General features: G+C 36.3%; 1 protein-coding gene across 3 annotated transcripts in view; it reads left to right on the top strand.

Annotated features, from left to right (window-relative positions):
• Itgb3bp (integrin subunit beta 3 binding protein) overlaps window positions 1–15,355 on the top strand; it is a 43,581-nt gene that overhangs the window by 17,348 nt on the left and 10,878 nt on the right. For all 3 annotated transcript variants that reach the window (XM_051188225.1, XM_051188224.1, XM_051188226.1), the window contains 4 exons: window positions 3,518–3,653; window positions 6,889–6,955; window positions 14,102–14,180; window positions 14,917–15,010. In XM_051188225.1, coding sequence (XP_051044182.1) covers window positions 3,518–3,653; window positions 6,889–6,955; window positions 14,102–14,180; window positions 14,917–15,010 — 376 coding nt within the window. The remainder of the gene's footprint in view (window positions 1–3,517; window positions 3,654–6,888; window positions 6,956–14,101; window positions 14,181–14,916; window positions 15,011–15,355) is intronic.

Below are 15,355 nucleotides of genomic sequence, written 5' to 3'. Positions count from 1 at the left end.
AGATATAAATTATTATAGAATTGGGTGCGGCATCTACTGCATTTTGTTTGCATCCTGAATCCTTTGCCTTTTCTAGCTGATTCTAATCCTCTCACCTTTTGTTTTTGTTTTTTTTTCCCCTTAAGGGGAACAATAAATGGCACTCTTCTAGCTGACCTCGTAATTAGTAACTCAGTCTCTCTTGATCTCTTTTCATTATCAGAGGTAATGTGTAAGTCCCTCAGAGCATGGATGATGTCAGATGGAGTTCTTAGGATTGCTTTTTTCTGCATCTTAGAGGACCATGGTAAAACTGAGGAAAAGAAGCATTTGGGAAAGTTTATGCACACAATATGACAGCATACTAAGATGTGTGATAGCTAAAGGAAGTTTTAGTGAGAGAGTAGGCAAAAGTAGGGTTTTAGTTTTCTCTGTGTGGTAGTTATAAACATTTTTCCTTCTAAGGATCTGTAGTGACAGAGGAGGAAATTCTTGGTATGAAACACACACACACACACACACACACACACAGAGAGAGAGAGAGAGAGAGAGAGAGAGAGAGAGAGAGAGAGAGAGAGAGTTTTCCTGAAAGCTGTTTTCAAAAAGAAATATATTATCTACAGTTGCAATGTTTAGACATTTGGCAATTGTATAAAATACTTTTTGGTGAAAATAGGAAAACAAATGGACATAAATGTGCAACAGGGCAGTAACTTTCATTCTTTGTACATACACAGTGAAATCATTCTAGGCAGTAAATTCTTGGAAAAGTTGACTAGGGCTTGGGTAAATATCATAGTTTATGACTAAATACATATAAACAGGTGAAACTCAATATGGAGAGGTAATGGTAACTCCCTGGTAAAGAGACTTAGAACACTTTCATCCTACAGGATGGATTGCATTTGAGATATAATGGTACAAGTGTTGGAGTTTGGTTTTTTTTTAAGATATTGCTTACAATTTTAGCTATTATAGATATAGGAAATAAATGTCTTTTATTCCACCCAAGGAAACATATATCGTTTAAAATATTAACTATAAAAATTTTTGATCCCATAGTTTCTAGACCAAATACCAAGGTTACTTTTAAAGGTGACACAGCCCTGGGTGTATTAAAGGACAGTTGATCATAGAGAGTTATGTAACTGCTTGACAACAGCTTCCAAGCTAAAGTTGTTCCACAGTGTTGACAGTATCTGAGCCTTGAAGCCTTCCCTTTATTCTCTGAGTTCATCCTATGTACTCAGTGCTCTTGATTTCAGGTTCTTGTGCCTCTTTTTATTTTCTTTTTGAGGTAGGGTTTTATGTTTCTCAAGATGGCCTCATATGCACGGTGTAGCCATGGATGTCTTTCATTCTTTGCCTCCACCTCCTGATTGCTGAGGTTTATAGGTATTCACCGTTGTTCCCAATTTATTCAGTGTTAGGACTCAAATCAGGGCTTTGTAGGCAAGTGTTCTGCCAACTGAACTACATTCCCAACTCCCTGTAATACCTTGTCTCTTGTTTCAGCCCCGTCTTTCCTATCTTTCTGTATCAGATTACTGTAGTCTACTTTTATTGTTCCTTTCTTTCTGAATTTCTCTAACATGTATACTAACCTAAAACCTCATCTCTGGTTTGTTCAACTCTAGCAGACACTCTTTGAGGCCATAAGAATTTATCTTTTTTTTTTTCAGTCCCTCCCCATCTCTCCCTCTCCCTCCCCCTCTCCCTCTCCCTCCCCCCCCTCTCTCTCTCTCTGTGTGTGTGTGTGTGTGTGTGTATGCATACATGCCACAATACATGTGTAGAAGTCAGAGGACAACCTTGAGTATTGGTTTTCACGTACTGTAGCAGACTTTTGGGCCACCAACCAGCTCCCAAATCATGACACAGAGAGTTATTATTAGTTATGAATGCTTGGCCTTAGCTTATGCTTGTCCCACTAGCTCTTTTAAATTAAATTACCCTATTTCTCTTCATCTTCATTTTGTCTCAGGGCATTTTACCTTTCACTCTGTATGCCCTATTCCATGTGTGCCTGGCTGTCTGGCCCTATGTGTCTCCCATTCTCCCTCATTCTCTCTTCTCTGGAATTTAGATTCCTCCCACTACTTACTCTCTGCACCAGCTATCCCTGCCTATCCATCTACTGCCTAGCTATTGGCCATTCACCTTTTTATTAGACCAATTAGGTGCCTTAAGCAGGCAAGGTAAAACAAATGCAACACATCTTTACATAGTTAAAGTAATATTCCACAACAGTCTACCTTGTTTGAGATTGATTCCCTTGTTGGTGACTGTTTGTCAGGCTAGCTGACCCACAGAGAGTCTTCTATCTCTACTTCCCATCTTGCTATAGAAAAACTAGGATTGCAGACTTGTGCTGTCGGATCTGGCTTTATGTGGGCTGTGGGAATCTGAACTTAGGTCCTCATGTTTGCGGGATTCTCATATCCATCTACTGTCTTGCCATAAGATTGCTGGTATTACAGATGGGTTTTATTTCATCTGCCTTTATGTGGATTCTGGAGACAGGAACACAAGTCTGGTGCTGATTTATCTTCTTAGTCCTTCATTATGTTTCCTTATGCACATTAGTTAAGTGATCAGTAAGCATCATGGAAAACAAGGCTTAGAGGGATTCAGGAACAAACAATAGTGGATATTTAGAGAAAGTAAATAATGAGTTGGAGACCTAGTCTAAAGAAAGAATACCTCTGGGAAAGATAAGAGATAACATTCTGAGCTAAGATTATAGACTGATTTAAGGCCCGCTTGTGCATAATCTACTAATGGAAATAGTAGGTGCTGGCTCATAGATGAACCAGTGAACAAATGAGTATTTTGAATAGAGTAGAATGGCCACCTTTTCTCTTAGGTCATTCATTTCTTAAACATGTTTTTGTTCCCTGATGTACAAAGATAAATCATATTTTCAGGAACAAATTCTGATGGGTTAGACATGGGTTAAAATATTACCAAAATACATTTGCTTAGAAGAATACAAAGAAGAAAGCTTCAGGGAGTTGGGTAGTACAGGCCAAATGCTTAAGAGGGCATAAGTGGCAGGCTTGGTTGTTCAGATACTGACTTGTGATCTGTAAGGCAGAGCATTGACAGAGAAGTGTGGGTAGGCTGAGGAGAGCACTGGGCTTTCCTGGAATTTCCTTGTGGCCTTAGTGAGAAGCGCCTCTGAGAGCTCCCTGGTCAGGTCCCATAATTACATGCACATTACATATTGCATATTAGCAGTGACAAAGTGAAGACCAGACTCCTCATCTCTACAGCTGTTGGGACACATATCAGCAGTTAGTAATGTTTCATGTCAAATTTTCATAAATACCAGATTGAGATACCCTAATTATTGTGGAGATCTGAAATATCTACCTCATTTGAGAGAAATAATGTTTACTTTGAAGGTGATAAATACATTCAAAATCTGAGCAAGAAAAGTGGTGTTAATTTGCATTTTCCTGAGCTACTTAAGGTATTTTCAAAGATCTGTAACTAAAAGTAAGTACTTCTCTTCCAAATTATTATTTATTTCTAGTCATTTAATCCTTCAAAAATCAGAAGGAAGAAAAGTATTACAGCTTATTCTCCAACAACTGGAACTTATCAAATGAGCCCATTTTCTTCTCCCTCAACCCGAAAAGAACAAAAGTGTGGAAACGGACCATCAAATGGTTAGTTGAACATTCTTTTCCACTTATGGTAAGATTCTTCTAGGTATTGGTTAAATCAAGATTTTGATTTAGTAATATATAGCTCTTGTTGCAGCTGGTTTTCCTCTCTTCTCGAGGAATTTAACATAGGAAAGGCTAGAATGTAAATGTTACTTTGGACATAAATGTAAACTTTGTAGGCACTTATTTTAAAATGCTACTGCTGTTCCCTCACTATCCCATCCATTAAATAGAAATTATAGCCTGACTGCCTTCAGCTACTATCAATTATAATGGTTACAGATATGCCCTTAACAAGCTATCCATCATGTGCATAAATTAAAGGGCATATAACTCAGGTATTGTCACACTGCAGTTTAAGAGGGGTACTTCTAAATGTTATTTTTATCCATATTGTCCATTTAGCTTTATCCACATTTAGTATATGTTTATGTAGTGTACATCTGTTGTAGTTCAGCTATAAAAATGTTCCTTATAGAATAATTGAATTTTTATATTAAATCATTATTTTAAAATAGTCTTCATTTAATTCTGACCATACATATTTGTTGTTCTCTAGTAGTTACTGCTATATTTAAAGACATAAATGTTAATTTCATATACTTAATAAAAGGTCATGAATCAGTGACATATCATTTTCTGTAATATAAAATTTTAAATAGGCTCAAATTTAATAAAATATATTTTAGATATGCTGTGACTAGCCTAATTTATATTTTATTCTTTAGCATTTATTGGATGTTAAGCATATACTAAAATCTATAAAGAAATTGGTCTCATTTTACTTAATTTATTTAAATAAACATATAAGGTATTAAGCTTTTGAGTGTCTTTGATTTTAGTTTAATCCTAAAGCTATCAGTATTATGTTTGTTTTCTATAGTTTTATATACTTGATGTATCTTCTTAATTAAAAGGTAGTAGCTTAGAGATTGCATATCTCTATGAATAATATCTCAATAGATTTTTAAATTGATACATACTCAATTTCCATATTGAAATTAAATATGGACTTAAGGGAACATTCCTTTGCCCATAAAAAGATTGGTCACATGATTTCACTGACATTTATGGATAATTATGGGTAATTATCACATTATAGCTACTAAGTATGCTCTTTTTTAAAAAGTCAAATTGCAAGGGTTTCTGAGGTGCTAGCAATAGTCTAGGTTTTACATATGTGGTGATTACTGATTCACTGTAGTTACTATTTCAAGTGGATGTGTTGTTTAATACTCTGGTAGGTTTGTGTGTATGTGTATATGTATATACATATATAGATACACAAATCACATATAAAAATTTAAGGTCCTGAATTAGATCACATCATTTGTAATCATACTCCCAATCCTAATAAGTTTTCTGCTTGCTTTAGAAACAAGATAGCCTAATCATTATCAGCTATAAGTTCCAAGTTAGAAAATATAACTTATAAACTACTTTAAAATTCAGATGGGGTCATGACCTCCTTTACTATTTTCCCCCTTTTAAAATATTGTTCATACTCTAATGGGAAATTTACACAATATTTAGAAACATTTTATTTCTACTTGCTTCTCATTAGACTTGATAATAAACCCCAAACCCTTATTTTAGATTTTGCATGTTCAAGTCTCACATTTCGAATGTGGAGGTCAGGGGGCAACTTTTGAGCATAAATTCTCACTTTCCTTCTTGCTACATTGTTTCTGCTGCTGGGCTATATTCTCTGAGCTAGGTGGGCTGTAAGTTTCAGAGCAATTCTCCTCTCTCTACCTCTTCTCACCAGGAGAGGTCCTGGATGTGCACCACCACACCCTACTTTTTGCATGAACTCAAATCGTCAGGGTTGTGTGACAAGCACTTTGACCCACTGAACCATCTTCTTGACCCTGGAAACCCTTATTGAGATCGTAAAAGCCATTCATCCATCAAGTACATACCCATTTTTCTTCCCATATGTTTTAGCAGCTCTTGTTATCTTTCCACACTGAGTCATGCTGAGCCATTGCTGACTTTGAATTTTTGGTCCTCCTGCCTCTACCTCCAAAGTACGGGATTACAGGCATGCACCACCATGCCCAGCTTAGGTTATTTTGTATAACTTGCTTAAACAGTAGCTGGCCCTAATAAGTGCCATATGTTAAGCATTGTAGTCCTCACCTTTAATTGTGCTTTCAAATCTTGTCCACTGAAAGCTATTTTCATTAGTTAAGGAAAATGTTCCCTGGATCCCTACCAGAATCTTCAAATACAGTTCTGAATGTAGTGCAGATTCAGTGATAACAGACTTATAGTCAGTGGTTTGTAAAGCTGTACTTAAAAAAAAAAAAAAAAAAAAAAAAAAAGTCAACAACACAAATGTTAAAACATGTGTATGTAACCTAAAAAGAAAAATGCTGATATGATTCCATATTCCTTTAATATATATTGTGTTCCTTTTGGGGGTTTGTTTGGTTTTGGTTTTCTAGACAGGTTTCCTTTGTGTAGCCCTTGTCTGGAACACAACTCCATAGATAAGGTTGGCCTTGAACTCATCAATCTGCCTGCCTTTGTCTCCTGAGTGCTGGGATTAGAGGTGTGTGCCACCAAGTGAGGCATATATTGTATCTACTTTTTAAGTAGAATGAAATGAAGAGAACTATTAACTGAAAAATGTATTTTTGAGAGATATTTAAAGTCCTAATTATTAATTGAAAAAGCACTTAAAGACCTAAAAAAACCAAGATTTTTATTGACCCATATATTGGCTAATATATGGTTTATTATTATACAACAATAAAAATATTTAGAAAGGCATTAGACACCTGATAAAAAAATTTAGTGATATAATCTAGGCTGATGCTGACTTGGGCTAAAATGTGAAAATAAATTACAAGTTACAGAATTTATTTTAATATTTGATTTTGGAACTTTACTGAGTATACACAGTATACTACAAAATTCAAGATATTAACTTTTGGTCAAGATTTTTTTTTTTTTAAAGAAAGGAAATAAAAAACCAAAACAGGGTACCTTTTCTTTCTCACTTAATTTTTGTTTTTTCCCCTTCACTTCCTATTTGAAATTCAACAATCTAAATTCATTTTGTTGTGTGCTTGTTTTTAAGTTGTGTCAAATGATGCATGTCATTTGAAATGCATCTGTCTTTCAAGTGGTGGAATTATAGGTAGCTAAAGTTTGGCATTTTAATCAATTAAAATTTGGCCAATTGTCTCTTTAATGTTGTGTTCTTTTCTTTGTTGCACTCATACAGGAAAGAGAAAATGGAATAACATCAGCTCACCTGCAAGAAAGGAATCCACAGCAAAAGACAGTGACGAGTAAGCTTGGTTTTGAAGTTAGAGCCACTGAGTATCGTTCAGGAAAAGCATGACCTCTTTTAAAGTGACAGTTTAAAAAAATAATTTAGTTTTATAAATTAGTTTATACTGGGCTGAATCATTCTATCTACACATTTATTTATTGAATATGGTTTTCTTTTTTAACTTTTTTATAAAAAAAATTGTATTTACTTAGAAAGCATTCAGAATGTCAACAAAACAGCTGCAATTTTTTTTTTTTTTTTTTTGCAATTACAGAGTGGTATTCAGTTAACAGAACAATTATCTCCGTATAAGCTGCATCAGAGACAATTGAAGATGAAAAAAAACCCAAAACAAACAAAAAACAAAACAAAAAAACAAACAAATAAACAAAAAGAAAACCAAAAGAAACTACTGTCCCCATATATAACTAATTTGTGCTGTGCACCAACAAGAACCTGCTTTAAATGTCCATGCCAATTACTACCCCCAGACTGTACCAGGCAAATGTTAGTGGCTATTGAAAATACCACCAGGACAGGGCTATCTAAAGACACATTCGGTGGTGTGTTAACTATACAAAAAAAGACACTGTACAATTTAAAAACAAATCTTACACAGCCTTACATTTCATTTATTTTTTCTTTAAAAGGAGTGGATTGTGTACAGGGGGGTTACATGCTTTATAGACAAAAAAAAAAAAAAAAACTGCGCTAGAACCAACTTATTCATCCTCTTCATCCTCCTCCTCATCTTCCTCTTCCTTCTTTTTCTTGCTCTTTTCTGCCTTGACCACCCCTTTTTCGCTGCATCGGGTTTCCCTTTAGCTCTGAAAGCAGTAATATCCTTTTCGTACTTTTCCTTCAGCTTGGCAGCCTTCTTTTCCTAGGGCTGCTTGTTCACGTTTCTCCCAGTTTCTCTGCAACATCACCAATGGACAAGCCTGGGTGGTCTCCTTTGATTTTTGGGCAATACTCAGAACAGAACAATAAGAAGGCTGAAGGAGGCATTGGGGTCCTTGAACTTCTTTTTGGTCTCCCCTTTGGGGGGGGGGTGTAGGTTTTTATTTCTCTTTCATAACGAGCCTTGTCCACCTTTGTCATGTCTTCAATTTTCCTTGTTGTTAAGTAAAGCATTTGTGGTGTCTTGCAGTGCTTATATAGTGGGAATGTGTAGTACTTGATTTTAATACTAATGCATGGGGGGGGGGGCAGATAAAGAGGGCTCTAAGCACATTGCTCTGCTGTCGTGCCTTTTAATAAAAGTTTTCTTTTTTTTAAACAGAAATCCTGTATGTCCTAGAAATAATATTTATTTGTGTCACCTGTAATAACTGAATTAGTCAGAGTGGCTTATGTGTTCATCTCATTTACAAAGTGATTTCCATAGGTGTAAAGTGAAGTTTAGACCTCATGTTGTAAGTTAATATATCCTTCTCAACTTAGAAATGAGTTATACTGAAAAATGTTTTCTAAATCATTTACGTGGAACAATAAAGCATTTATCTAGTTATTCTTTATCAATAAAAACTCGGAGTCAGATATCTGGATAAGAACCCACTTGACCAGAAGAGCAGTGGGGAGGCTACCAGCGACATCCTCTCTCTCCCCTTTCTCTATCCAGAAGGGTGGCGCTTTCTAAGCCCCTCCCTTCTACTTCCTGTGTCTCTCTATATGTAATGAGTCCTCCAAAACCTCTATGGCTAATTTTGTCAGCTAGAAGCTAGCACTGCCCTCTGAGACAAGGTAAACTTAAGTGTAAATCTCAGGAGTGTCAGAATGTGATCAAAATACCCTACAATAGAACTCAGATGCATTTTCCATTCCAATGGTGTTAGAAGCTGTAGTTTTCAAAGTAACTCATTTCTAAGTTGAGGAGGATATATTAACTTACAACGTAAGAAAGACCATGAGACCTAAGTGGATGGAAACTTCACTTTACATCAGATCGGATGCCATTTGTTTCATAATGTAAGTGACTACTAGTACTGGTTACTGAGTGCTGTTTAAACACTGTAGTGATGAAGGTGATGCTCTGGGAATCCTTGCTTGCGTCTCCTACAGAACCTCTTTACTTGTTTTAGGGGTGCTCTTCCCTAGTCACATGCTCCCTGCCATCAAATGTGTTCATGTTCTAGGCTTTCCTACCCCACAAATATAATATTTACAAAGTGTTGCTCTTTAAAATTCGTTATTACATTTTTTAGTTTGTGTGTGTGTGTGTGTGTGTGTGTGTGTGTGTGTGTGTGTGTGTAAAGCATTTCCATGGTGTGCTGTCAAGGTCACAGGCTAGCCTCCAGAACTCAGTTCTCTCCTTCCATCAAATGAGTCTCAAGGATTGAACTCAAGCCACCAGGCTCATTGGCAGGCACCTTTATCCCCTGAACCGTGTCACCAACCCAGCAAAGTGTTTTGCTCTTTACTTTTTTTTTCAATTTTTTTAAAGATTGATTTATGTTTATGTGTATGATAAAATGCTTTGTCTTTAGGTGTAGAAATTCATCGTGGCGGTGGAGGCTAGAATTTGTTTAATTTATTTTGTTAATTTCTGTCAACTCTTGTTTCTGAAAACCACACCATTTAGTGTTGAAATTACTTAATTTCAGTGGAGATACTTTGAAATACATAAAATAATTCATATTAAAATTATTTTTCTACTTTAAAATTTACCATTCTTGTCTGAGATCTATTTTTAATGTTTCTCTTCCTATTTTGGAAATCCACTATCTTGATGTTTTGTTTTTAAATCTCAAATTTAAGTGGAACACATTTATGGGTTAGTTCTAAATTATCTTAAAGTAGTGTGGCAATAATCCCTCTTTGTTTTTTCCTTTGCACACATGTAGTGTAGAGAGGCATGGAAAAAGGAAGTTCAAGGTGCCTGTTTCCAGAATGTTCATCAAGCTACTTTGGAATCATTATAGATTCATTGTAAATTCACTATACACATTTTAAGATTTTTTTTTTTAAGATTTGTGTATTTTATTTTATGTGTATGAGAGTTTTGCACATGTGTGCCTGGTGCCTGAGGAGGTCAGAAGAGGCAGATTCTCTAGAACTGGAGTCACATGCAGTTGTGAGCCACCATGTGGGAACTAGGAACTGAACTCAAATCTCTTCAAGAGCAACAAGCCTTAGCTTGGGGTGTTTCTAGACAGCTTTCTTAAATTATCCCATCTACCCTTTGCCTCTGGACTTTTCCCTTTTCTTACTTCTGTAACTCTTACTTTCACTCTTACTCCGTGGCTGGATGGGTGGCAGGGTGGCTGACCCCTAACATCCTTCTCCCCTTGTTCTCTAGTTGCCCCTCTTCCTTGTCCCTCCTTCTATCTATACTCTCTGCCTGCTAGTCCTGCCTGTCCTTGCTCCTGCCTCGCTATTGGCTATTCAGCTCTCCATTAAGGCCATCAGGTGTTTTAGACAGGCACAGTAACACAGCTTCACAGAGTTAAACAAATGCAGCATAAAAAAAAAGCCACATACCTTAAAATAATATTCTACCACACTTCCCCCTTTAGATCTAAATAATAAAACAGTTATCAAGTAAGAATTAATTTACAATATTCTGTCCAGTTATAGTTATCATATTCAGAGAAAATAACGCATTATCTAACCTATCTTAATGAAAGTGTTATGCCTAACTTACTTTCGACCATATCTAAGGAAAACTGCAACTATAATTACCCAGTCTTCAACTCCATCAAAGGCACTAGAACTAAGCAAAAAATGAATTGCAAACAACTTCTAAAAACTCTAGAAATGACAGAGACATCTGCCTGCCTGGACAATTACCCAAAGTTCCTTTGGGTAGGATTGGGGAATCCATCTTCAGCCTACAGGCCTGTAGTATCTGGCAGACTTTTCAATGAAGCAGAAAATCTGAAAGACTGTCCCACCCATACTGCCAGTTTGTCAGTCACTTTCTTCTATACCCTTCACAATGTCTAGTAGCTTCTTCTGTGACACAGGAACACTGAAGGAACATCCCATCTTGCTTTTGGCAAAGCATTTTTGATTTCCATTTGAAAAATGTGTTTTTGGGTTTGTTTATTTTAATATTTTTTAAAATCAAGGCATTCCTAACATATATAGGCTGGTTTATTTCCACAGTCCATTTTTCAATTAAAAATTCAGAATCAACACAATAGCACACAGGATCCAGACTCCTTGTGTAATTCCCATCTATGAATGGCTTATTCTTTTTTTATTTTTACTCTCTCTTTAAAGACTTTATTTTATTATTTTAAACTATTTATTTCTTTCTATGACCATCCACACCCATTTTCTTTCTTTCTTAAGCCTATGCTCATTGTAGAACACAGTGAACCTGTCTGAAGGTTTTTCTGTCTGGATCTCTTTTACTGCGTATCCAGCCTTTTTTGACTGCATGAGCAAACTTTAAACTGTTAAGTTGCATCTGGGTTCTCCTCGTGCAGCAATACCATCTGGCTCCGTCCTCTTCTCAGGTCAGGAAAGCCAAGCCTAGAGCTCACAGTCCGGTTGGAGGTTCATGACGGAGATCTGCATTAAACCTTTCTAGCTATGGAAGCTGGCACCTGCGTTGCTGCAAGTGGCTTTTACTTAGCTTGCCATTTCTAGTTTCTATTAAGCACTGCTGGCTGAACAGCAGTGCCTCTTAAAGGAGCCATGTCTTTTTTCCAGCTTTCTCAAGCTCTAAATGAGTACCCGAGCCACACGTTGGTACGCCATTTTACACATTTTAAAATTCACTACGTGATTGATGGTAAGTCATAAAGGTGTATTACAGCTACAAACAAGAGTTCCCACTGATAAACTGTTTCCAGATGTTCTTTCTAAACTATCAGCAACTTAATTTTTTATATTTATGTTGTTAAATGTACGGTGTGCTTGCATGCACACGTGTTTACACATGCATGCGTGCAGAGGCCAAAGGTTGCCATTGGGTGCCGTTCTTAGTTGCTCCCCACTGTATATATATTGGGGTGGGGTCAGAGTTGAATTGCTAACTTCAACCCAGAGATCCTCAGTTACTGCCTTAATTTGGGTAAGGTGCTAGGTCCATTTGGGATATTTCACTGTGTAATTCCTGGGAGACTCATGTACATCTGACTCTTTTGAGAAAACCCTTATAGCTTTTAAGGTAGCAGACCTCAGGGCTCAACCCTACCCACACCACTCCCTTAAGGTCAACAAGAAGGTGCATCACTTTTTAAGGTGTGGCAGAACAGTATTTTCCCCAGAAAAAAAGCCACAAGAAACAAGACCCCAGATGTCCCTTTAGTAAAGTGGCATACCTGTCTGCACTTTGCATTACTGGAGGCTAGGCTCTAGATATGTATCCTTTTGGTATTATCATATAACATTGTATCTACAAAGTTCACATTTGAGAACTGTGTAATTGTTTTACAAAATAAAAATTCTAAAAGGAATCTCATGTTGGATGTAAGTTTGATTTTGTGTTGGGCCACATTCATAGTCCTTGGTCACATGTGTGCAAGCACCTGAAAGTCCCCTATGCCTTCAGGATTTGGACTCCCATCTCAAACTTAGGTTTCAGTATTAAGCAAATGTGCCACAAGATAGATGGCTTCTAATTGAAATTCATATAATACAGTAAATTTTTAAAGAAAATATCATCCATAATTCCTCTGTCCTCTAATAAGCTTCATTTTTTGGAGTATGTTGTCATGTCTATAGTCTTTGTTGCTATTATTGCATGTATCCTGCTTAGTTTAAACATACTGTGTGCTGTGTGTGGAAATTTTAACCTATCATTTATTTGTCTTTAATAACCCATAAATTTTAGTGTGTCGACACTGATATAATCTTGAAACGCTTTTCAATAAACTCTGCTTCCTAATGAAGTCAATGCTATAGGTTTGTGCTCTCTGAAACAGTCATGTAGCTAAAAAGCGTTTGAAATGTGGCTAGTCTGAATGAGATGTTTCAGTGTAAATGCACACCAGATGTGAAAAATACAAAGGTATCTCAGGAATCTTTGTATTAATTACATGTTTATGTAGTATATACTTTGAATATCTTGAGCCAAATAATGTCATTAAATTTTAAGTATTTTTTATTCCTTCTAGTGCAACTACTAGAAAAGTGTATATGTGACTTACATTAGATAGTGAGGAAATCATAAAATTAGAGAAAAACCTGAAATTATGACAATGAGGAAATTAAGTCATCTTTGGCTTGTTTATTTGGTAGCATATTATTCAGCCCTTGAAATTATACTTAGGGTGAGTGCACTCCCTCAAAAGTTAAACAGGTGTAGTGATCCATGCCTAGAAGCAGAAACAAGAGAATTCATACATATTTGAGCCTAGCCTGGTCTACATAGCCCTTTTCAACCCAACCAGAGTTACATTTTGGCACCCTTTCTCAAAAAAAGAAAACAAAACTTCCCTCTCCCCCAAAAGTTTGTTATGTTAAGTAAAGAAAGCATGATTTAAAACCAGTGGTTCTCAACCTTCCTAATGCTGTGTCCCTTTAGTACCAGTTCCTCATGTGTGGTAACCGCCAACCGTAAACTTACTTCATTGCTACTTCATAACTGTAATTTTGCTACTGTTACGATTCCAAATGTATATATCTGATATGAAGGATATCTGATATGTGACTCCCAAGGGGGTCACAACCCACAGATTGAGAACCACTTATTTAAATTTACAAAAATAAAGTTAAATCCTAAGAAAAAAAAATTTCCAACCTACTGATTAGTAAGATCACAAGGTAGAATGTAAGTAGATTATTTTTTCTCTTATTTCAAATTTAAGAGATTGCCTTTGTATCTTTTTCACACTGAACTACGCAAGCCATTATTTTAAGTTCGTAGTCAGCACTGTCCTGCAGTCTCAACCATGGTAAGTGAACAATGGAATATTAACTTAGGAAGGATGTATGGGAAGGAAAGAGGCAGCTATGTCTCCCCTCCCACTGAGGGTGGGAATGGGAGCGGGAGCAGGGGAGAGTAGACTCTGGGAGGACGATTAATAGTGTGCGTTGTGCTTATAAAGGGATGTCAACATGAAGGGAGAACATTTACATATGTTACCTCTTTGACTTTGAAGAAAGGGCTAGAGAACAGAATCTGTCTCTTAGAATAGAATTACAGCCCTGTGACCTGACACATTTACGTGCTTATTCTTAGTAACTATGCTTGTCTGTTCATTCCTAGATTCATGGTGTTGCTATCTAAAATTGAGAGATCATCAGAAAAAACCATGGAGATAATGAAAAATTTAAGAAGTATACAGGTTTGCACTTTTCTCACATATAATTTTCAGACCTCCACTATTTGTTTTGAAAAGGATAAAAAAAAAAAGTCCTGTATTTGAGAATCCAGTCTAGCCAAGAGTTTGCATAGTATATATTTAATTTATTTCTCATGGGAATCACCTTGGTTATAATACATGCTGATCAACTGTAATATTTTAATAATAGCTGAGATTTTTGCATTTAAAAGTAATTTTATAAATTATTTTTTAAGGTTTTTTTTTGTTTGTTTGAGATAGGGTTTCACTATGTGGATCTGGCTGTCCTAGAACTTACTATATAAACCAGTCTAGCCTCAGAGATCCACCTACATCTGCCTCACAAGTGCTAGAATTAAAGGCGTGTGCCACCACACATGGTGTATTTTAAGTCTTTTAAAAATAATAATTTAAAATCTGCTTTTAACTGAGCATGATGATGTACTCCCTTAATCCCAGCACCCAGGGGGCAGGGTTGGCAGATGTCTAGAGTTCTAGGCCAGCCTGGTTTACAGAGTGAGTTCAGGACAGCCAAGCTACCCAGAGAAATCATGTCTCAAACCTCCACCACCAACAACAAACAAAAAAAGTATTATTGAGCTTGGTATACTTGACTTACCAAGAGAACGCAAATTTTCTAATTTAAGATTTTTTTTTTAAATGAACAATACAATGTATTGTATTTCCTTTGTAGTTGTAGAGAAGTCACTTAACACACTAAAAATAGTTTTCTTTTTAGGCTTTGGAGAACAACAGACAACTTGAAGATCTCATTGGTGTTTCCCTAGCGCCATGTTTCTTAAAAGGAGAAGTGGAGAAAACCAGAGAACTAAGTAAGAAAGATTAATGGATTTTTAAAGAGTTTTTTAAATTATGTATTTTAGGTATATGGGTTTTTTGTTTGCATGTCTGTCTGCATGCCTGAAGAGGGCATCGGATTCCATATTCCATTATAGATGGTTGTGAGCTACCATGTGATTGCTGGGAAATGAACTCAGGACCTCTGGAAGAGCAGCCAGTGCTCTTAACCACTGAGCCCTGTATTTTAATGTTAGTGATTTTAGAGATAAACCTTCTACTGTTTCTCAAGTTCCTGTCAGATAGATCACACATAACCAATGCTGTCTAGATAGAAGTACTTTCTTTAGAAAAGGAGATATGTGTGCTTTACCAGGATG

This window comes from Phodopus roborovskii, unplaced genomic scaffold (assembly GCF_943737965.1).
Source record: "Phodopus roborovskii unplaced genomic scaffold, PHOROB, whole genome shotgun sequence".
NCBI lineage: Eukaryota > Metazoa > Chordata > Mammalia > Rodentia > Cricetidae > Phodopus > Phodopus roborovskii.
The sequence above is the reverse complement of the archived record's forward strand: the minus strand, read 5'-3'. Positions and strand labels throughout refer to the sequence as shown.